Source organism: Orcinus orca, chromosome 1 (assembly GCF_937001465.1).
Source record: "Orcinus orca chromosome 1, mOrcOrc1.1, whole genome shotgun sequence".
Lineage (NCBI taxonomy): Eukaryota > Metazoa > Chordata > Mammalia > Artiodactyla > Delphinidae > Orcinus > Orcinus orca.
In genome coordinates, this window is record NC_064559.1 from 210,517,756 (window position 1) to 210,540,851 (window position 23,096).

A 23,096-nucleotide genomic window follows, 5' to 3' on the forward strand; every position below is an offset into this window, starting at 1 on the left:
TCGTGTCTCTGGAAGTTCGCAGTTCGAAGGTTCTTATGTAAGGGGACTTACTGTAGTGTTATCTGCGTCTTCGTCACGAGACCAGAGTGTGGATCCAAATAGGAGGGGGGCTGGGTGCAAAGGTCACCAGGTGGAGCCCCCTGCCCCCTGCGCTCTGCCGGGCCCCCTGCCCTGTGGCCCCTCCCCATTCCCCTCCTGCTCAACTATCACCTCCTGCAGTGAGGCCCCCAGCCCATCACTCCCACTTCAGGTACAGCGCCTCCTGACCCAAGCTTCTACCCTGCGTGACCCAGTTCATCCTGTTCCTGTGCTGGGGAAAGGTTAGGGTTAGGGTTAGAGTGGGGCAGACATGCGTCTGTTTGTCACCACCGTCACCCCAGGTTTGAGGCCCTGGGGTCTGATCTCAGAGGCTCTACCTGGGGAGGGTCGGCCAGGTGCCCCCTCCTCTGGCGTTCTCTGTCTGCTCTGACCCCCAGTGTCCCCGTGCTTCCCGGAGGATACCAAAACCAGACTTTCAAAACATAGAGAATGAAACTTCCAACTCCGTGATCTTCGCTGGCAGGCATGTCTGGGCTTGGGTGCAACCTCGCCCAGAGGTAAGTGACTGACAGACTGTCTAGGCTCTGGCTGGGAGATAACCCGTCCCACTCGGAGCAGGACCTCCATCCCGCTGGTATTTCCCACAGCATCTCCAGGAGTCTGTGATTAAACGGATGGAAATGCCAACAAGATTCGACTTGTGCTTGGGGGGAAAGGCTCCCTCTCCTCCTGAAAATATGCACATACGCTCTCTCCTCTCACGGGGCCTTGCCCAATCCTAGTCAGGGCCATGTGGAACTTTCCACACCTTGCTCTGGGCTGCCAGGGAGGCGTGTGCCTGCAGGACCTGCAGCCGGAGCCTCCGCCTGCAGACGGCGCTGCGGAGACAGTGAGGGCGCAGCCTGGACCCGAGAGCCTCCACAGGGTCCCCCAGGGGGGTCTGGGGTCTCAGGCTGCGCCCCTGCCAGGCTCTGCGGAGGTGCCAGGAAACAGGCAGGTGACCCATGGGATGCAGAGATTTTTTTTTTAACCATCAGGAAACGAGTCCAGTCCATGCCCCACCTCCCAGCATGCTGAGAGCCTGGAAGGAAAGTGGGGAGCTTGGTGATCTGTCACAGGCCCAGCTCGAGGGGTACGGCAGGGGTATGGGCTCCTCTCTCCTCCCTGAGCACCACTGGGGGGCGGTCTGCCCTCACCCCCTGCCTGTGCCCCCAGAGCCTGAGCCACGTGTCCCCTGACATCCTTTAATCCATCCATCACTCTGTCCGTCTGTCTGTCCATCCTGCAGACGCTAAGCATGCCCCCGCCTGCACCAGACACTGAGGACACCAAGGGGGCCATCATGGGGAGGCGGCCCTCCTCAGTGGGGACAATTGTGACAAGGGCAACGAAGGGGCAGGGAGGGTGCTGCGGGATGGCACAGAGGGGAGGAGGGGGCGGCCCGCAGAACTGGGGACGGCCTGGACTTACTCAGTGAGTCCTGAGGGCCGACCCCGGCCCCTCCCTCCAGCTCTGAAGCCAGGACCAGCTTCCCGGCAGGGGGTGCAGCTCAGCCCTTCAACACACATCTCCCGGGCACTGCCCAGGCCCTGGGAGACAGCGGTGGGCACAGAGACGCAGCCCGTACCCTGCACCCTCCAGCCTCCAGAGCTTAACTCCCATGAGGGGACAGCAGAGAAGCAGCGAACCAGGCTTCAGAACAGGCTGACGGCAAAGGAAGAAGACAAAAGCAACCCAGCGGGGGGCAGCCGGGCCAGGGGGGCTCCTCCAGGAAGATGCCACCGCCTGCCCAGGCACTGGGGAGGTCTAGACCCAGATGTCTGAGAGGGCCAGAGAGCCGCGGGGCCGAGGGCGGGACATTGCTCAGAGGAGCAGAACCCTCCCTCCGGGAGCCCACGGGGGACTGAACGCAGGAGGGACCCTCTAGCTCCGAGTCGAGTGGGAGCTGCACGGGGCCAGCACGATGCAGGTCAGGCTGACAGGCCCTAAAGAGCGGGATGCTGGGCGCCACAGGAGGGGCCCAGGAACAGCTCCCAGGTGCTGGCCAAGTGAAAGAAGGAAGGAAGGTGGATTTTCTGCCAGCTGAGAAGGGACAGTCACCCATGGAGGTAGAGGGGGATGTATTACGTGGAAGTGGGGATGCCAGAGGGCTGGCGCTGCGGGGATAGACCTAGAACCTGGCGAAGGGGCAGGAGGCCGGGCCAGCGAGCCCGGCTGATGGGGCGACCCCTCTGTCCCCCTGAATCAGGCTCCGGCATCTCCTTCCGGAAAGGTCAGTACCTCCCCGAGCCCCGAGAGCCTTGCACCCTCTCAGCGCACGGTAGGGAGAGGCTGCTGCTCCGTCCCCAGCCCAGGGCCTCCCTGCTCCCAGTTCAGCTCTGTCCTCTCCCAGCCACGGAACGGGACTGCCTCCTGCCAGGTCCCCAGAGGCCCGTCCTTTTTCTGTCCTCGTCGCCTCCCACCTCCCAGCATCGTGCCGCCCCTCCCCCCACTTCCCAGGCCGCCCCTCTCGTCTGCTTGGTGGCGTCTCTCCCTGTGCTCGGCTCCGACCCTCTCCCTGCGTGGGGCCCCACCCCGCCCTGACTGTGAACCCCACCTGTGCCAGACTCCCCAGTGGTCACCTCTACCCACACCCTCCAGCACGCAGGACTCCTGCCCCGAAGTGTCCAAGCCGCTGCCCCAGCCAATGCGCCCCGGCTCCGCACCGCCCTCCCATCCGCGAGGCTCCAGGACCCTGGGCGTTGTCCTCGGTCCTCTCCTGCCCTTATTCCAGAGATCAAACAGCCTCCCTCTCACCGATCACTTCCCACCACCTCCCGTGATGCCTCCATTCCACTGCGCGGCCCTTGTTGGGCTCGACCTGCTTTGCCCGCACCGCACATCCCCTCCCTCCCTCCCTCCCACGGCTTCAGAAACTCCATGCTTACTTCCATCCCACCTCCCACGGTCCTCCGTCTGCTGCTTGCGTCTCACACACGGCACAGTCAACGCAGAACGCTTACTTTTCACCCCAAATCCCACTTCTTCAGTTTCCCAGCTGAATAAGTGATCATTCCCTTCACCCAGTCACCTGGGTCCAAACCCCCAGCCCATCAGCAGATCCCGTCTGTCTGGAACCCCAGGGCTCTCAGCCCCTCCCCTGCTCCCACCGGGTCCAAGGTGCCTACATCCCTCTCCATCCCAGGCCTCCAGCCGGCTCCCAGCCTTGCCCTGCCCTCCTGTGGTCTGCTCTCAGCACTGCAGCCCAGGCAGCTTCTAGAACTCACGAGGGATCACGCCCTCCTCCTGTGTGCCCTCATAGGCAGTAGCAGGCACTCAGCAAATATTTCTTAAAGCACTGATTGACTTTCCCCTCCTGGGGTCCTCCTGTCCAAGGCTGCCCCTCCTATAGGAGCTGTCCCATCTGTAGCGACAGGTGGGACCCTGCTCCAGGTTGCACGGGAGACCCAAGCGCTGTGCCCTCCCGTGCTACCCCAGCTCAGGGCACACACCTACGACGCCCACCGTGGGCCTGGCCCATGGGACGGTGGCATGGGGCCAGGCCCAGTCACCCGAGACCAAGCCTTCGATGACCCTGCGGCCCAGACGGACCTGGGCCCGTCAACAGAGGCAGGCATGGGGGAGCCAGTGCTGCCCAGCACAGCCCTTCTCATCTCTTGCAAGTCTAAACTGATACATAGTGAAACAGGAGCCTGGGAGGTGGCTGGGTGGGGTCCCTGGATGCCCACCCAAAAGAGGAGTGGACGGGGAAAGTTGGAGAGTCTGGGTACTCTCTGTGCTCATCCCATCTGAGAAGGGGCCCATAGGGCGTGCCCCTGGCTCCCTTCTGCCCCGTGAGCTGCTGGTCTGTGTAGGTGGGAGAAGATGCTTGGACCAGCAGTAAGCCCACCCCGGCACCGGCTGAAGGACCCCAGTAAGTGGGCCACGGCAGGGGGGTGTCCAGCCCTGACCAGGAAGCTGTGGGCCGTTGGCACAGCGCGGGCTACGGGCAGCAGCGTCAGAACCGGGGCTCAGAATGGTGGGTCCCGGGGAGCTTCCCTGGTGGTCCAGCGGTTAAGACTCTGTGCTCCCCATGCAGGGGGCACGGGTTCGATCCCTGGTCAGGGAACTAGATCCTACATGCCGCAACTAAAGGTCCCGGTGCAGCCAAATAAATAAATAAATATTTTTTTAAAAAAAGAGGTGGGGCTTCCCTGGTGGCGCAGGGGTTGAGAGCCCGCCTGCCGACGCAGGGGACACGGGTTCGTGCCCCGGTCCGGGAAGATCCCACATGCCACGGAGCGGCTGGTCCCGTGAGCCATGGCCGCTGAGCCTGCGTGTCCGGAGCCTGTGCTCCGCAATGGGAGAGGCCACAACAGTGAGAGGCCCGCATACCGCAAAAAAAAAAAAAAAAAAAAAAAGAGGTAAAGAAAAAAAAGAAAGGTGGGTCCCACAGGAGACCCAGGCAGGGGCCCCAACAGCATCCTGCAGCTCCATGCCCCCTTCCCTGCCCAGTGGGCTCGCAATAACCACAAAGGCGACCGCACGACCTCAAGTTCAACCCTTTTTGTTCATACCACTTCCCCTCTGCATGCAGTGGTAAGATCACAGATACTCTCCCTCTGGGACGGAAACGGAGACACTTTCACAGATCCGTATGACCCAGCCCAGCCCAGCCCAGCTGGCCCGGAAGGGGCTCCAGCAGCCTCTACCTGCCATCAGAGCTGCTCTAGGCACTTGTTGACCAAACGAATGAACAGGCCACAGTCATCCTGGGTCTACAGGAAGCCGGGTGATGATGAGACTGGCCATTGCTGGTCCCCAGGGTGGGGCGGCGGCGGCAGCAGGGTGGACGCCAGCAGCCCCCTGGTGCCGACAGCTCCTGCAGGAAGGCGACGCTCCAAGGCCCGGAGCCGGGGTCGGGGGGGCCCGTGCCTCCCATCACGGACCCCTCCCACTCCCTGAAAGGCGATGAGCTGCAGCCTCGGCTGACTTACACCGAGACACCCATTTCGTTCGAGAGAAAAGATTATACCAGAGTCCTGCGTGTCCGCGGGGCTTCTCAGCTGGCCGGGCAGGGACACTGGTCTCCAGGTCCCCGGGCCTCTGGCTCTGCCTTGGGTTCCGTGTATGACTACAGACCCCCAGGCGGCAGGGAGACAGTCCCTCCCGGCTCACGCACCATCTTCATGGAGAGGCTGGGGGTACAAGGCTGCTCCCCGGGGAGCCCCTGGCCACTGTATGAGCCCAGTGACAGGTGCTAGTGGGTAAATGAGTCAGTAACGGAATAAGTGACAGAAGGGAGCCATGAGGACTCTAGCTGTGGCCTGCCCGGGGCTGCACCCTTTTCCAGGGCTGGGTTTCAGATGAAAAGCTCATGCCGTGGGTGGGAGAGGCCATGAAGCTTCCAGATGTGAGTGAACGGAGCCAGTGCCTGGGTCAGCCCGTGTAGACGGGCCGTACACCCCTCACCCCTCCTGGGTCCCCCACACACGGCATTACTCTTCCCATGGCCTTGCCTGGGGACACCCACCTGCAGGCACAAAGACACGTACCTGTTCCAACACACAATGCGAACAACAGCACACACACCCACTGTCACTCACACGCTCAGACACGCGCACACAAACACACCTTTGGGCGCGCACAGGGCCAAGGGACCGCAGCTCTTTGTGGCTCTGCGCTCATGGCTCCTGTCCTCCACCCGCAGAGCTTGGCGACACCTGGACTCTGTCCAGCTGTCCATCCCAACCCTCTGCCCGCTGCTGGGTCTCCCACAGGGCAGGTGGTACCCGTGGCCCCCACGCCATCCACCTCCCCGGCAGGAAAAAGGCCCGGTGGGGAGCAGCTGAGCCCCAGCTCAACCTGCTCAACTAGCAGCCTGGTGACCGCTGGCCCCAGGGACTGGGCACACCTGGAAATGAGACCAGGTTCCCGGGGCTCAGGCCACAGGGGCCAGGCACAAGCTGCGGTCCCTTCCTTACCTCTGCCCGGCCCACCGCCATCGTGAGGGGCAACAGGACACCTTGAAGCCAGCTTTCTGTGAGCCCCTGACCCGCAGCTTGGCCGGCAGGAAACACTCCTGCCCCCACAGCCAAATGAGCAGCTTCCCAGGTGAGGATGCTCTTGTCCTGGGAGCAGGTGGTGGCAGCCCAACAGCCAGCCAGAGCCCAGGGAGCAAAGACAGCCTCCAGGGTACACTGAGCTCCTGCAGCCGGGGGCAGGGCCGGGCAGGTGGGGCAGCCCGCCCTAAGCCTCAGACAGCCCAAAGCCAGGGAGTGAGGGAAACCTGCACGTCTCTGGGGAGGGCCACTAGCTGACCAGACTCTCACCGACCCTCCTCCCCCTGGCTGTCGGTCCTGCCCAGCCAGTGGGCACTGGTCCCCAGAGCTTCTCCAGGATGGGCAGGCACCTGCCTCCGCGCCTGGGGCCGGCCCCAGCCCGTCGGCGCCTCCTGCCTGCCTCTGCTCACCCTGGATGGCGGCATCCCCTCCGGCCCCAGGTGCCGAGCAGGGCGACAGACAAGAGAATGCCCCGTGCATCCTCCACCACGGCAAAAGCCCCGCCAAGGCCCCCTGAAAAGGATGCACGACGCGCACCTACCGAGGCGAAGTGCTGCACGGGGTCACTGACGTACAGCATGGTGGGCGCACGGGGGTCTGCACACGCCGGGGAGCTGGCGTGCTGCGGGGCGAGGCATGGGGATGGGCGGCCGGGGAGCCGGGGGCAGGGGTGCGGCCGCCCGGCAGGGTGGACCCAGGCAGAGAGGCTCCGTGGCTAGGCGGGCAGAAGCACAGGACGCTGCAGAACATGTGGGCTGGCCGTGGGCACTTTGGCCCTCTCCATCTGCCTTGGTCCTGTCAACTAGCTGCATCTAACAACAAAACGGGCGGCCCACCCCTTTATTCCTCATGACTATTCATCAAAGTCCAGGGCAGGCCTCAGCTTGCCCACTGCTGGGTCGGACCGCACCAAGGCGGCTGCGCAGGGAGGGAGCGGCCGCGGGGCCATGGGCCACCTCTGCAGTGAGGCTGCGCCTGGCTCCTTCTGAGATGCTGCCTACGGGAGGCCCTGGGGGCCACAGGCCTCCACCCCAGAGCATCAGGGGGCCAGCCCGGGCCCTCAAGAGCTCGGGAGGCAGAGCCAGGCCACCGGGCAGGGAACAGATGGCGCTTCCGGCCCTGCGCCCAGGGTGGAGCGAATCTCACTCCTGCCTAGGGAATGTGGTGGCCCTCCAGGGCTGCTCCAAAGGGCTGAGCAGAGACGAGATGCACTCAGGGAGGTTTGCTGCCTGCGGAACCCCACAGGGAGCCTGGCAACGGAGTGAGCATCTGGGTGTGGCCCAACGCAGCCCAGAGCCCGCACCCCAGACGCTGCCCGGCCTGCCGCTGGCCGTGTCCCCACTGCTGCCGAGCCCCCGGAGTGAGAGGGAGGTGGTCCAGAAGGAGGACCGCTGGAGCCCCGCCCATCGCAGTGCATGGACGGCACTGCCCTCAGCGCTGCCAGGGGCTCAGAGATGGGGGCCTGCCTCCCCGGCGGCTTCGCGGTGCTCACAGCCACTCCCTTTCTGGAGGACCAACCACTGTAACTTAACCGTCTTTGACACCAAGTTGGCACAGGGGCTGGGATCATCCCTGGGAGATCAACCAGGCCCAGATCACGTGAAAGTGGATGTGAAGTTTCCAAGCCCCCAGAGCCCAGCTGCTTCCATCCCCCAAGGAGAGCTTAAAAACTCGCAAGGTGCCGAGAAGACGGCATGTAGACCCCGTCTCTCTCCCGGCCTGTCCTCGGCACATCCCGGGGAGCTGGGAGCAGCGGGGTTGCACAGAGGGAGGCCAGCCCGAGGAGCCCGTGACGTGTCCAGCCCCCCAGCTCCTCTGGCTGAGGGAAAGGGGGATCCCAGGCAGGGGACGTGCAGCCAGGCGCTGCCCCCAAGGGGCTGGGCCGGGAGCCCCCGGCTCAGGCTCTGGGCGCCTCGGCGGCTGCAGCCAGAAACACAGCTCAGCACATGCGGCCTGAGCCCCCGTGACTGCGTGCGGCCATCGCTGTTACTCCCAATGCACAGGTGTCCCCCACTCACAATGAGACATCAAGGTTTGGCGGGCAGACCGATGTTCAGGAAGGGCGTCTGCAGCGGGGCTCCGGCTGCAAGTTCTGGCCAGAGGCAGCAGCCGAGAGCCTTCCTAACGGGACGCCCGCAGGCGGGAAGGCCGGGGTGGGGTGGGGGAGGGGGGGACGGGGGGAGACTGTCGGTCAGTGAGATCCCTGTGGGTGTTGCCAGGGCTTCTCCCAAGAGGGCCGGGGGGCTTGGCAGGTGGCTGGATGGAGGGACACACAGGCAGGTAGGAGAGGAGGGGGAGGGCCTGGGCTCAAGCACAGGGCGTTGCGCAACATGGGGTAAAATTCGAGTTGATCAGAAGCGACGCTGTCTGGGTGGGCCTGACCTAATCAGGGCAACCTCCTCCTGATGGCCTCAGGAGCAAACCGCCAGGCTGTGGAGGGCCCACGTGGCAGGGTGCGGCGGGCGGCCTCTAGAAGCCGAGAACAGTGGCCCTGGGCCAATGGCCAGTGAGAACCTGAAACTGAGCTCTGCCAACAACCAGGGCCTGGAAGAGGTCCCGGCCTCAGACAAGATGGCAGAGTCCTCACTGATACTTTGAGTACAGCCTGGTGAGACCCTGAGCAGGGGGCCCAGTGGGGACATGCAGGACTCCCGACCCACAGAAGCCGTGAGACAACAAACAGGTGCTGCTTTAAGCCCCTCCGTTGGCGGTGACGTGTCACGCAGCACAGCTGAGTAATGCAGCAGGGGAGCGAGCAGGCAGGCAAAGACCTTGGGCAGAAGACGGCCAGGGCTCCGCGGGACCCTGGACGGCTGGCGCGGCCGAAGGGCAGCCTTGGCCTCGGTCTGCACTCGGGCTCAGGCCTGCAGGGCACAAGGCAGGGCCCAGGAGGGGCTGGCCACACGTGTGCCCAGACTGGAGGCTGCCCACAGGGAGGCAGGGTCAGGTCGGGAAGACCTCCTCTCTTGAGCCCTGCTGGAAGCACTGAAGGCCCAGGTGCCACTCCCCACCCACACTGCGGGGGCACCTGCGGCCTGAGAACCAGCACGGTCCCCACAGCGTGAGCCTGGGCCAGACTGGGATTCCCAGCATGGACGAGAGCACGTTTCCAGCTCTCAAAGTGCCGGAGCTCCGGCACCTGCCCCAGAGCATCACCCACTTCCTGCGCATTTATCCAAAATCCTGGCCATCCTGGGACAGGGAAGGGGGAGCCGGGGCCCCTGTCCCCAGGAACTCTTCCTGGCTTAGTCCTCAGCTGCCAGCGCTGCCCTCCCAAGTCACCCCGCCGGGCCCGCGGCACCTGCTCTTCTGAGTTTAACCTACCGGGACTCCACCCCACGGACTACTTCCGCAGGACTCGCGGCAGCAGGGCAGGGGGGATATTTTCTTGCACGGCCCACCTGCGCAGGAAGGGGTGAGTCACCAGAAGGGCACCAGTGATGTGTCAACTCCAGGTCAAACTCCTCACACCACCTGCGGACACCCACAGGCAGGTGGCTCTGTGATCCGGTGGCTGGCGGGGCTCACCGTCCCCGAGCTCCGGCCCTACGTCCTCGGGGCGGCAGGCCCTCCCTCAGCCCACCGGATCCCTCTGGGGGCTGGCTCTGTTCCCTGACAATGCCTGCTCCAGGGAGTGTACTACCGGACTGCGCCCTCCTTGCTCCCAGGCCTGGGGAGAAACGCCCCCTCCCCAGGCCAGGAAGGCCTGTCCTGCATGACCGCTGGGGTCTCAAGGTCCCGAGTGGCTGCAGGTTCTAACCCTGGTGTCTGTCCCCTGCGTAGCTCACTGGGCACCTGGGGAGGGGCCGGCAGGGCTCCAGGGTGGATCAGCCCCCAGACACAGCCCCCTCTACGGCCCAGGCGCCCACAACAGCTGTCACCGGAGAAAGGCGCCGGGAGAGGCGGGAAGGGATGCAGGGAGGGGGCAGGCATGGGCAGCCAGGGTGGCAGGAGGTGCTCAGACTCTGGGAGGATGGGCGGGAGAGACAGGGAAGGGATGGTCCGGGAGGAGAGCCCGCCAGCCTCAACCTCAACCAGCCCCATCCTCAACCGAGCTCCCCTTTCCTCCATCTCAACCTTTCGAGCATCGTCACAGCTGGCCAGAACCCTGCCCCCTTCCATTTTATTGGAGGCTTTCGGGATCCCAGTGCCCCCATCAGGGATCGAACCCAGGCCCCTCGGCGGTGAAAGCACCAAGTCCTAACCACTGGACCAGCAAGGAAGTCCCCCTGCCCCCGTTTTGTCCTGAGGGACACTGAGAATCAGAAAGCCTGGATGGCCCAAAGCCCAGGCCCAGACCAGCACGGGGTGCATACGGCCGCTGCCTGCTCGGGACCCCATGAGCGCTCACCATGGGGGGCTTCATCCTGTCCATGCTCCTCTCAGACTGTGAGGGCCTCCAGGGCCAGGGGAGACCCTACAAGGTTCCCCTTGTCACCACACCCGCCGGGGGCCCAGGGGTCACCTCCCACCTCGTGTCCTCTGGGCAGCCCTCATTTCAAGCCCACAGGAGGCCGGGTGTTCCCCTCTCTCCCCTTGCAGGAGTTGGGGGCCTATTTTATAGGTGCCTGTCATGGGTGAGCCGCTGGGGGTCTACAGGGACAGCTAGAACTGGAGGTCACCACACAGAGCAGGAGCTCCACCGAAGGGCCCCAAGGTGGACCTGGGGCACCGGGTCCTTCCCTGGCACAGCAGGCTCTGGGGCTGGAAGCAGCTGCTCCCGGGCCCTCCCTGGCTCCACTGTTCTGGGTTCCAGGGGGAACAGCTCTCTTAAACTCAGTCCATGTCCCTGGTCTCAGCATCACGTCTAGTGTTTGTCATGCGTTCCTACAGGTCAGGCACCATCAGTCTTCCTCGCAACCTTGGCTTAGATCCTCACTGGCCCATTCTACAGACAAGAAAACTGAGGCCCAGAGGGTCAAATAACTCTCCAAGCAAAGAAGAGGCAGGGGTGGGATCTGACCTCCGAGCCCCCGACGCCCTTTGCACCATCTTGGCCCTGTGGTGCGGTGGACCCTGGCTGCAACGACCTCAGGGAGCTCAGTGTCCCCACCAAGAATCTGTGCTCTGGGACTCCTCCAAGGCCGAGGGGCCAAGTGCTCCCACAGGGGCCCTTCTCCTCCTTTAACTGCCCGACTCGGCTTCCTCAGCTGCCCAGCATGGGAGGAGGGTGGTCCGAGGCCCCACAGGGCTGGCGGAGCCTCTGCTGGGACCCCATACGGCCTGTCACCCCAGGTCCCCAAGTGAGGGCACCGAGGCTCAGAGACATGGGGACTCGAACCCGGGACAGACTGGCTCCTCGGGCGAGGCCCCTCCCACTCCGCCTGTTCCCACCGGCCACTGAAGCAGCGGTTAAGGGCGTCCCGGGGGTCCGCAACGGCCTGTTTCCTGACAGGGCCGGGGTGCTGCTCAGGAACCTGCAGGTCCGGCAGGAAGTAATCTGCTTGGTCACCAAGGCAACCGAGCAGGGTGGAGACCCAAGGCCCCGAGACCACAGTGTGTGCCACCCGCAAGGACCAGTGTCCCCCGAGGCGACGCTGTGCCTGCCTCGGCCTCAGCCTTTTCCTGGATGAGCCCCACGACCCAGTTGGGGGGGTGGCCCCAGAGCCCGGGGCTGGGGTACGGGCACCCTTCATCTCAGAGGACAGCGGCCAGAGGGAGCGGCATGGGGGCCCGTGTGTGTATGCGTGTGTGTGCACGAGTGCGCGCACGCGTTCACATGGGCCTGAATCGTGACTACAGGGCGGGTGGCGAGTGCGAACTTTTGACTCTGCAGCTGCTGCTTTCTTGACCTGGAGCCTGGCCTGGGGAGCACTTGACCTGTTACCAGCCTGGAGGAGGGGCTACCCCCCTCCCCGCTGAGCCCCAGGCTTTCCCTGACAAGGGACCTGCTGGTGGGTGGGGATGGAGCCACGGGGGTGGGGGTGAGGCACTCAGGAGTCCCCACCCGCACCCCAGCATCACCAGGTCGCCCTCAGCAGCACAGCGTCTGCCGGCGCTGTTTTCTGGCCAGAAGGTCAGGTCTTCTCAGCCTCCAGTCTGGACTTTAAGACACCACCACCCAGTTCAACTCTGTGGGGCTTCCTGCCTGCACCCTGGACTCCGTGGGCCCCTGCTCCAGGCCTCTGGACACATCAGGCAGAGGCCCTTCTGCAAGGCAGCTAGGCAGTGGGCTCTGCAGCCAGCTGCCCAGCTGTCCAGCTGTGTCTCTGAGCCTCGCCTTTCCCTCTGGGCTGCGCTGGGCTACATGAGGGTGAGGGCTGGGCTACACGATGTCAGGCAGGGGTCAGGATGTGGCGTTCAGAGGGGGCCTGGCTCCCCACACCTACCCCTGCCCCCAGCCAGGGCCAGCGTGGTTCTGGGCACCCCCACCTCTGGGAACCTGCAGGACTTTTACTAAGAGGCGTGGCACTAGCTGAGAGACTCGGCCCTCTTGCTGGCAGAGGTGAGAGGCCCCATCCTGGTTACCCCACGGCTGGTGGGAGGGGTGTCCTGCCCTCCCTGGCCCAGACCTTCTCAGCATCAGACATCCTCCCTGGAGCGGGGGCGTCCCACCCCACAGGAGCCCAGAGCTGGTCCGCTCCTGACACTGGGTCGTTGGGGTCTCCTGGGCCTACTGCCCTCCAGGGGGTGAGCTGGGCAGCTGGGAGGAGGGGAGGTGGAGGCTACTGGAACTACAGAGACAGGCCTCTTAGGAGACCGCATTCAGAGGCCCTCCCTCCCTGGAGCCTGGGGGCAGCTCCTGTCCCTCCCCAGAGTGGATGTAGGGTGAGTGTCTGACAATTTGCTTTTTTTTTTTTTTTTTTGCGGTACGTGGGCCTCTCACTGTTGCGGCCTCTCCCGTTGCGGAGCACAGGCTCAGCGGCCATGGCTCACGGGCCCAGCCGCCCCGCGGCATGTGGGATCTTCCCGGACCGGGGCACGAACCCGCGTCCCCTGCATCGGCAGGCGGGCTCTCAACCACTGCGCCACCAGGGAAGCCCTGCCTGACAATTTGCTTTTTGATTGTAAAGTAAGTGCCTGACATTAGGCTGTGGATGGGTGAGGTGCCCACTTCAAAGACATGCACCTCGACAGCTATACAACTATAGGTCAAGAGCCCAGCTGCCTCATCCCCGAAGGCTCCCGTTCAGAAAGCCCTGGGTGACCAGATAATGGACCTTGGAGTGACCCCACTTCTCCCTTTCACAGTTTAATTCCACTGTTATGTTTTAAATTCACCAATAACGAATCAACCCCCCAAACCCTAGGCACCCCATCCTCAGCCCCAATAAAGGCAGAGCCCTGGGTCTCCTCTCTCTCTCTGTCTTTCTCTCCCCCGCCACCCCACCCCGCAGTGCAGGTAGCAGGGCTCAGGTGAAGACCCCAGCCATCCTAGCCCAGAGCATCACTATTGACAGGTTGAGACCCACCCAAGACAGTGGCGCCAGGACACTGATGTCCAGGAGGGCGACTGGGACCATGAAAGGTCAGGACCCTTGGCCCCTGGGGAGATGTTAGCAGACAGGAAATGGTCCAAAGGGACAGGGCAGCACTACCTGGCCCCGCCCAGGCCCAGCGTCTGCCTCGGCTTCCTCACCTGGAAAATGGGACTATAACAGGCAGATGTTTCTGCTCTGATGGTGTCCTGAGCAGAGGCAGGAGGCCTGGGCTGGGCAGGCAGATTCCTCAGGGCCACTCTGAGAGGGTCCTCAGAAGCAAGGATGTCACAGGGAGCTCACTGCCCCCCAGACCCCCACCTGCCCCAGTTGCGACTGCCCGAGCAGGTGCCTTCTCCTCGCCCCATGCGGGCCAGCGGGCCCTGGGCCAGCCCAGCATCCGAGACGGACACTGACGTAGGACGTAGGGACCCTTCCTCATCCCCCGCCCCCTTGACCCTGACTCATTCCCACGACCGGAGCCCCCATGGTCTCCACTGTTCACCAGATGCCTTGGACGGGTGTGTGTTGGGGTGAGGGCTCCGATCTGGAAGGGGGCTTTAGGGAGAGGGGCCCAGACTCTGAGCGCCCCCCCGCCTCCCGAGTTCCCAGCTCCGTCTCCCTCCTGCACCCTGGCCCTGGCCTGGTGTGGTGCCCCAAGGCCACTGTGCTGGGCTGTGGGGGCCAGCGGCCATCCAGTGAGCCGCCATCCAGGGGGCCCCCATCTGGGGAGCTGCAAGCGGCAGATCCAGGTGCTTCCCTCACGCACTTAGCCAAGTTCCCACAACAAGTCCCCGTCTGAGGGAGCTGCACAGCAAGCCTGTGGGCAGGACGGAGCAGCCCCGGGTCCTGCAGAGGCTGTCCCAAGGAGGTGACCACAGGGGGCGCTGGGGACGGCAGGCGTCGCTGGGCCTCCCCGGGGCCAGGGGTCCTCATACACCCTCTTGTGTCTCTCCTGCCCCCCACCTCCTGGCCCACCAGTGCCTGGCAGTGGGCGGCCAGGGAGAGAGACAGGAGTGTGGCCACCACCCGGTTATCACAACCCTCCTCCAGCGTGGCAAGGCCTGAGACACCGCAGGGCTGGCAGCTGTCAGGGCCTCAGATGCCCCTGCATCCCCCATCCAGCCTCCCTCCTCTGGAAACAGCAGCTCAAGCTTCCTTTGGGGCGCTCTTCCCCATAAGTCAGTGCGGGTGGTGGGCAGAGCCCACACCACTCCACTCCATCCTGACCCTGTTTCAGGGGACCCAGGCCATCAGAGGCACAGGGATGGCTCAGCGATAGGCATTCAGAGGTAGGCATGCTGGACTCTGGGCAAAGAGGGGTCCTTCCCCACAGGGAGGGGGATGATGATGGAGCCTACCATGAGAGGAGACGCTGCCTAAGAACAAAGCCACCATGGGGGAAGCAGAGCAAGAGACAGAGAGGCAGCTGTTGGAACACCTGGATCCAGCCATGCCTGAATTCATTCATACACCTAGAACCAGCCATGCCTGAAAGGCTTCCTACACCTGGATCCAGCCATGCCTGAAGGCCTTCCTACACCTGGACTGACAGTTACATGAGCTGATACATCTTCCACTTTGCCATCTGAAATGTGCTGACAAACCCAGAGAGGAAGCCGTACACCCGAGAGCCTGTTTCCTGGTTCTGCAGGCTCCCAGGACAGGACAGTCCACATTTACTGCCCCCACCCCGAGTCCTCCGCAGAGGGCAGCCCACTCACCATGACAGAAGTGGTCATGCCCTGCAGGTGGAAGACATCCATGCTGGCCTCCGCACCGCCCACCACCTCATCATTCCCCTGGCCCGACTGGGGAAGGTCGAAGTAGGTGCTGTCCGGCTCCCTAGACAGAAGAGGGAAACAGAACAGAGAGCACAGCCATCAGCCCAGATGGCCCAGGCCTGGAGCTCAAGGCCAGCCCGCAGCTCCCAGGGGGGACCTCCCTCTCCCACCTCCACGGATTCCTTCAGCCCCTTGTCTCCTCCACTCCTTCCCTGACCCTCAGCCCCTGCAGCCTCCGGCCCCCTTACCCTACCAGCCTCTCCAGGGCTGGTGTGAGTGCCAGGCTGGCGTGGCCACACACAGGCTTTGTCCCCTGGACCCTGCATCCCCAGGAGAAAGCCCAAGGCAGCAGCTCCCTGTCCAGCCCCCGAGTCCATCGCAGCCCCCGAGTCCAGCGGGCTCAGACGAGGTACTTACAGAGAGCTCCAGAGGTGCTGGAACGTGGCCCCCTCGTCGGTGGCGGTGGACTGCGACATCTTCCCACTCCCGGCCGAGGGCAGCTCGCTCTGCCAGGAGGAAAGGACAAGAGTGCGGGTTGGGAGGGCATCCTCTGCGCTCCTCAACCAGCATCCTCGGGCACAGGTGGTAGGCGGGGCCGACAATGACCACCCGAGGACACCCTGGCGTGCTAACCAGGCACACCCCCTTCACCCAGCCCCTCCCTTCATCCTGCCCTCTCTGGGGGTGGGAACCGAGGCCTGGGGGTGGGCAGCCTGGCTTCAGACCCGGCTGGGGGCCTGGGCAGCAGGAGCTTCTCAAAGCCGCCACCCGTGAAATGGGGGTGACAGCAGCATCCCCTCATGGGGCTGCTGCAGGGCCCCTTGGGAGCACGAATTTCAAGTCTCTACTAGATAAGTCAAAAAGAGAAAGACAAATACCATATGAAATCACTTACATGTGGACTCTAAAAAAAAATGACACAAATGAACTTATATACGAAACCAAAACAAACTCACATAGAGAACAGACTTGTGGTTGCCAAGGGGGAGGGGGCTGGGGGAGGGATGGAGTGGGAGTTTAGAGTGAGCAGCTACAAACTAGTATGTATAAACAGGTGAACAACAAGGTCCTACTGTACAGCACAGGGAATTATACTCAATATCCTGTGATAAACTGTAATGGAAAAGAATATGAAAAAGAATGCATATATGTGTGTAACTGAGTCACTTTGCTGTACAGCAGAAATTAACACTACTTTGCAGTTCAACTACACTTCAATAAAAAATAAATTAAAAAATAAAAACAAAAGAAAAAAATAAAGTCTCTGCTGTGCCCGGGTCATAATTACACTGGAACACGCGTGGTCATTATTATTACGAACTGTATCTCTAGGTTTGGCCTGGGGGGTGGCTCAAGCCAGGTTTGGGGGCTCCTGAGGCCCCAGCAGCTGGCGACAGCTTAGATCCCAAGTGCCCCCTGGGAAGGGCATGTGCAGGGCGCACTGGAGGCTGGAGCTGAGGCCCTGGTACGAGCCTGGCTGTGCCCGATTGCTGCAGGCTGGGCGGCCTTTCACCTCTGATGTGGGATCCTTGCGTACGGCCTGGACACAAAAGCAGCGTCAACCCCACGAGGCAGCCGCCAAGGCCGAGGCCGAGAAGCTTCTGTCACTGGAGGGGTCACTGCACGAGTGGCCCCCCTTCAAGGAGATGCCCAGGGCTTGGGGCGCCCTGACTCAGTGCCCGCTGGCCTTTGTCCCCACTGTCACCCCTCCTGAGGGCCTCCATGCCCACCCGAAACAGCCACCCAGGAGGAGGTGGCGGTGACCACACCGGGCACATCTTGAACCCTTATCCTACGGTAGGGGGGAGGGGCAGGGAAACCAGAGCCCACCCTGCCCACTGCCCCCACCCAGGCCAAGGTGATGTCTCCCCTGGGCCAGCCTCCAGGCTCTTGGCAAGGGGCCACGGGAATCAGCTTGGCCACCGCCTGGCAGGGCCCAAGCGGGCAGGCCCGGGCCCAAGCGGGCAGGCCCGGACCTGCCCACGGCCGTCGGGGGAGGGAGGGTGCGGCCTGCAACCTTTTGGACAGACTTCGTCTGTTCCCAGGCGGTGGGCCCCAAGAGAGGCCGGTGGCCTGTTCCCGGGGCTGCCACGTGCCAGGCCACCGTCCCTGGAGCAGCGGCACGAGCTGGGAGGGGCCGGGCGGGGCCGAGCGAGGATGGCCGGGACTAAGAGCTTGGAAAGTGTTGGCCACAGACCAACTCTCCAGCAGGCTCGGAGGCCACTCCACCCACTCTCAGGAGACCAGGGCTCAGAGAGGTTATGTGACATGCCGAGGTCACACAGCATAGCTGTAAGTGCAGGGACAACCAAGTGGTTTTCTCAGAATTGGAAATTAACGTAGTCATGCCTCCTCCCCCCTTCACCTCAAACCCTCAGCACACAATCCACAGGATTTTAACAAGGGGCGGGTCAGCGCTCACTTGCATGCCTCCTGTGCTGGGGAGATGACTCCTATCCTGGGCTGAGCTATCCAAAACCCAGCAGAGCTGAGTAAGGCGTGGAGGTGGCCATGTGGTAACGCAGAACGGGGTGGACTTGGTAGGAAGCAGAACATGCCGGCCGGAGCAGGTCACTGTGCCGAAGCTGGGCGGAAACGCACCCTCACCCACTCTCCAAGGCTGGTCCTTTTTGGATGAGCAGAGATTAGTCAGAGGGGCCTCTTGGTGTGGGCAGGGTGTACCAACACGAGGCTCAACTGGCCCAGGCCATTTGGTCCCACCCCCTTCATTTTGCTAATGGACCATCTAAGCCCAGAGACAGACAACGCCTTGACTAACATCACACAGCAAGTGGACGGCAAGATCCTGTCCCTGGTCACGGTAGCACCATTCGCAACAGTGGAAAGGTGGAAACGGCCCGAAGGTGCATCAACGGATGAACAAATAAACAAATCCTGGTCGGTCCACACGCTGGAATATTACTCCATCATGAAAAGGAATGATCGCTTACACCGGCCATGTCACTATGAACCTCGGAACATCATGCTGAGTGAAAGAGCCACGTGCTATACGCGTCCATTTATGAGACGTCCGAACAGCTGAGTCCACAGAGGCGAAAGGCAGACTGGCGGTTGCAGGGGCTGGGGGCAGGGCATGGGGGGAGACTGCTGGAGTAAGACAGGGGCGATGGTTGCCCGACACTGTGAATGAGCTAAACGCCACTGGAGGGTTTGCTGTAAAGGGGTTAGCTTTATGTTACGTGAATTTCACCTCAATAAAGCTGCATTAAAGACAGTTTCTCCGAAAGCCCAGCCCCAGTTCTCAGCAGCCCCTGCCGCCCAGCATCTGGGGAGGCAAGTCAGCACTGGGAATCTCCCCGAGGCCCCCTCCCTCCCCTGGCTCCCACACCTCCCTCCCCACAGAACAGCCGGGAGGGGGGACAGAGGCCCACACTCTGGGGGACACAACCAGCATTTTCACCCCACCCCCTGCTTCACCCCAAGCTGCCGGGGTCAGAGGCGCCTGCACCACACAGGCCGGCTCTGGCTCGGTGACAGACCTGCAGGTGCCCGGCCCTCTGGGGAAGCGGTGGAGGGGGGGGTGTCCTACACCCACCCCACCAGCCCTCACCACCAGGACTGAAGACGGAGACTGCTCAGCCTTACTGATGCAAGAGGTGGTCCCGGGTCACCAAACTCCACTGCCTTCAGCAGATCCTGCTGCCTCTGCCCCCAGGACACCCTCAGACCCAGGACTCTGTGTCTGCTTTTAGCTAACACCCCGGGACTCACAGTGACTCTAGGACAGACCTCCCCGCCCGCCGCGGGGCGGGGAGAGCAACACACAGGTTCACCTCACCCACTGAGGGGCCCCTTTGGCTGTGTCCACCCGAGGACGGCACCAGCCTCTGACGGTGACTCCCACACAGGTTCTCCATCGGCAAAACGGGTCCAGAAACCTGCCCTGCCCAGAGGGCCTGGAGGACTTGACCCAGGAAGCCATGCAGCGCCCATACCTCCAACTTCCCTGGAAAACTCTGCAGAGCAGGCTGCACTGGGCTATGAGTGACAGAGCCGCAGACCTGGTCCCTGCAGGCGCCAGGGAGCACCCGCCTGGGCCGGAGCTGGGCGTGAGGAAGCAGCACAACTGATGTCCGGCCTCAGGCTGCCCCCCGCAACTGGAACCTCCCCCAGAGCTCCATGGGCCCAGCCCTCTCTCCCCTAGGGCAGGGACAGTATATTCCCTTTACTCACTAGCAGCATTTCGGCCAAGGTGGCCAAGGTTTGCAGAGGTGAGAAAAAGAAAGCAATTCTAAAATCACTTCCTGCAAATTAAATCCAGTTTCCCCGACATGCACTTCAAATTTGGAAATGTGCTCACGGTGGAAACTGCTTTTGCAAACGACGCGAATCATTTAAAAAATCGCGTGTATGAGGGGAGAGACTGACTTTCGATGACGCCTCTTCAGGTGGCATTAATGATGCCACGAAGTGCACATGCACGGTGGACAGCTTTGCTTTTCCATGAAGTTGCTCTGGGGAAAAAAATGCAGCCTGTTGCACCAGGAGGGGTCCAGTCCTGGTCAGGGCCGGTCTCCAAGGGAGACGTGGGTGTGAGAAGGTGGGGTACGGTGCTGGTGGGGGCTGGACTCAAGGAATCCCTGAGCCCCAGCCCACAGGGAACTGCCGAGTCAGAGGCAGCCCGAGAAGGGCAACGTGTGGCCCCTTCTCACAGCAGCTGGGCCGGGGCTCAGGCACCTCCGACCTGCCCCAGCTCCCCGTGGGCTGGGGCCACCAACACCAGTTCACCTCAAGGAATTTCCAGCAAAAATTTTTGACCCTGGAGAGGCGGGGCAGGGGCAGGGGCTGTGTGGCCCACACACTCAACTCAAGCTGGAGTGGAGACACAGCCCCACACCCCACTGACTTTGGGTGGCTCGGGGATGCCCCGAGGTCTCTGAGAGCCCCCCAGGGAGGGGATGCAGTCCCACATCCTGCAGCGCACCACGGCAGAGGTTCCAGCCCAGAGGTCCGGTGCCGCAGGGGAGAAGCGGGCCAGCTGCTGCCGGGGCCCCAGGCCCCCACACTGCCCTGTCGGGCAGGAACCGCCACCCCGGGGCAGGCGCTCAGAGGCCCAAGCTACCAAGGGTCCCGGCTGGGACTCGAGCCGCAGCCCAGACAGCTGGAGACCTTGCCCCACAAGCGAGTGCAGACCTTCTGCCCCAGGCTGGTGGGAGCTGGAGGCCCCGGGGGGCAGCAGCTGTTCCTTGGCCGCCTCTGCTCGACCCTCTGACCTTGTCCTCCACAAATCCCGGCGAGAGCTACAGCCTGCCGTGGGCTCCTGGCCCTGTTCCCACAGGTCCCCTTCTGCCCCCGGCCCTGTCCCCACGCACCCCAGCCAGGGCGGCCTCCACGCTCAGCTTTGGTCCACCGTCCACTCCCCACCCCATCCTTGTCCTGCCAGGCCAGGCTTCCTCCAGGAAGCCACTGTTCTCCCCGACTCCAGGTCAGGACGCCCCTTATCCTGCCCCCCTATCACCTGGCAGGTGGCAGAGCACAGATAGCCCTTCAGCTACGTGGCCCCCACGGGCAGCCTCATTGGTTGGGCAGGATTTTGAGGCCTCTGGTTTCCCTGTCCCCCGGGCCCACCCCTGCCCAGGGGCCCGAAACCAGCTTCCGTAAACTGGGGTCCTTGTGATCCTCCCAGAAGGGACACCCCATCCACAGAGGGAGGCCCCCACCCACCTGCAAGAGCCCTGGTCCAGAGTGTGGACACTTGGCCCGCGTGCAGAGAAGGACAGCTTGGGGCACATGCCCCTCCTCCACGGCCATCTGGGTGCCAGCTTTGGGGGAGGGCGTGCGGCCCCATTCAGTTTAGTGGGGAAAGACCCAAAGAACTCCACCCTGCCACCCACCCCGAAACAATCCATCTTGATGGTCCTCAGTCACATGCTGGTTATTCCGGTGGGTCCGTCCCCGGTTATTTCAGTAAACAATGGCGGATTGAAATCCAAGGGGCAGATAAACCTACACCATCTCAGGAGGGACCCTTCCCATACCCTGTGGCCTTGTCTTGAGGGGACAGCAGAACGTCCCAGCATCCAGAAGTCCCCCTACCTGGGCAGAGGGGTCAGGCGGCCATCACACAGGGTCATAGGAGGCAGGAGGCCCTGCTGTGACATGGCGCTGTCCCCGGGCGGCGGCCCAGCCGAATTCCAGCAGGACACCCGGCGCCCAGCCTCCTGGGCCCTTGGAGCTGAGGGGCCTCTGTGACCTCAGCCAACCCCGGGAATGGGAGGCCCTCGCCCGGGGGGGCCGGGGCAGGAGTCCCCCCTGGAATGGTGGCCAGGAGCGTGTCACCCTCAAAGAGCAAAGGGCAGTGGCATCTTCACCTGCCCCTCCCGCCCGCGCCCAGCCACGTGGCCAGGGAAGCCTGCGCAGCCTCTGTCCTCGCTGGCCCTGCAGGGGCTGGGGTGGGGTTAGGACAGGACCCTCGGCCAGGGCGGCACCTGGGTCTCCTGCGGAGAGACTGGGCCGGCGGGGCCTGGGAGGAGGGCACGGCCGAGGCCAACGTCACCCTTGGTGGGGGGGGGGCTCCCTGCTCCCCCTCTGCCTGCTCAGGGGAAGCCCCGCACTGATGGTAAGAGACAAATTTAGCCTCCCCACCCTGGGGCAGGGTGCGCTTGTGAAATACGAAAACAGCTGGAGGTGCCCGATTAAGCCGCCCTCTCTCCCTCCTGGGCTGGGGCCCGTGGGGAGGCGGGGGACGCAGAGCCTGGGAGCGGCCCCAGGAATCCCCCAGCCCTGCTGCCTCTTACCTCGGTCCCGGTCCCGCAGCCAGGCCAGGGGCAGGGATGGCCTCCCTCCGGCACCTGGGCCCGGCCTGGAGCACCGTGGGGTTGCCCAGCAGTTTCTGTTTGAATCTGACGGTTGGTCTAGCACCCACGTGGGGCAGGGAGCTGGGTGGCGGCCCTCTAACCACGTGGGCCTCACGTACTTCTGGAAGGAAATGGCTGACCAATCCCCCAGGGCTGCCAGGCTCCAGACCTTTGCTGGGAGGGGCTCTCGACCGAGCTAAGGGTTGGGGACCCAATGGCACATGCCCCCACGCCCCCTCACCCTACCACTGCCACGCCCAGCTTCCTGGTGGAGGAACTCATGCGGCCAAACCAAACAAAGCAACGCTGGAGCACGGCTGAGCCGCACCATGTCCCAGCAGGGCAGTGCACCGCGCAGCTCATTTCACTGACCGACGTGGAGCCGTGCACAGAGAGGTTAGGTCACCCACCCAAGGGCACACAGCTGGTCAGAGCAGGGAGTCCAACCCGGCAGCTAGCTCTAACGTCCTTGTTCTTGACCTTGCCCTCTACCTGGCCTCTCTAGGAGGTGAGCAAAGGAGGTCCAGCCCCTCTCCGGCCTGCCTTCTCACCACACGCCGCTGGGAAGTCCCTGGTCCACCCCTACTTCTTCACCCACACAATGAGGCCCTACCCACATCCGGTCCCCGCCCCCCCGCCCCCCATCCCGGCCTCCACCCCCAACAAGTGCAGGTCAGACCTGGACACAGGCTTCCTGTCCCTTGGTTTTCTGCTCTGCAGCTCCGCCCTGCCTGCCACACTCCCGGCCACCCCCCCTCTCCCCTCCATCCACATAGCCCACCTCTGCACCTCTGCCACTCTGCTCTGTAGCTGTGTGACCCCTGGACCGGTGTCTTGCCCATTCTGAGCCTGTTTCCTGTGATGTGTGGAAAAAGCCAAAGCACTCAGCAGGGCGCTGATACAGGCACAGATTGGAGCTCGAGAGACGGGAGTGAGTTGCAATTGACCAGTGGTTACTGAGGATCAGGGTAGCAGCGGAGGAAGAAGAATAAATCT

The 23,096-nt window shown here is 63.2% G+C and overlaps 1 protein-coding gene across 5 annotated transcripts in view; it reads right to left on the reverse strand.

The window, feature by feature from the left end:
• The window catches only part of TP73 (tumor protein p73), a 680,368-nt gene extending 658,313 nt beyond the window's left edge, over positions 1-22,055 (reverse strand). For 4 of the 5 annotated variants that reach the window (XR_007475623.1, XM_004272313.4, XM_033432740.2 and 1 more), the window contains exons 1-2: positions 15,700-15,788; positions 15,223-15,343 (exon numbers count right to left, since the gene is read on the reverse strand). Coding sequence is in view for 4 of the 5 variants with exons in the window: in XM_004272313.4 (XP_004272361.1) it covers positions 15,223-15,343; positions 15,700-15,758 (180 nt within the window). In the remaining variant the exon portion in view is untranslated. Of the gene's footprint in view, positions 1-15,222; positions 15,344-15,699; positions 15,789-22,040 lie in introns of those variants that run through there. The other variant, XM_049706158.1, reaches the window with a different exon arrangement.
• Positions 22,056-23,096: the final 1,041 nt, after the last annotated feature.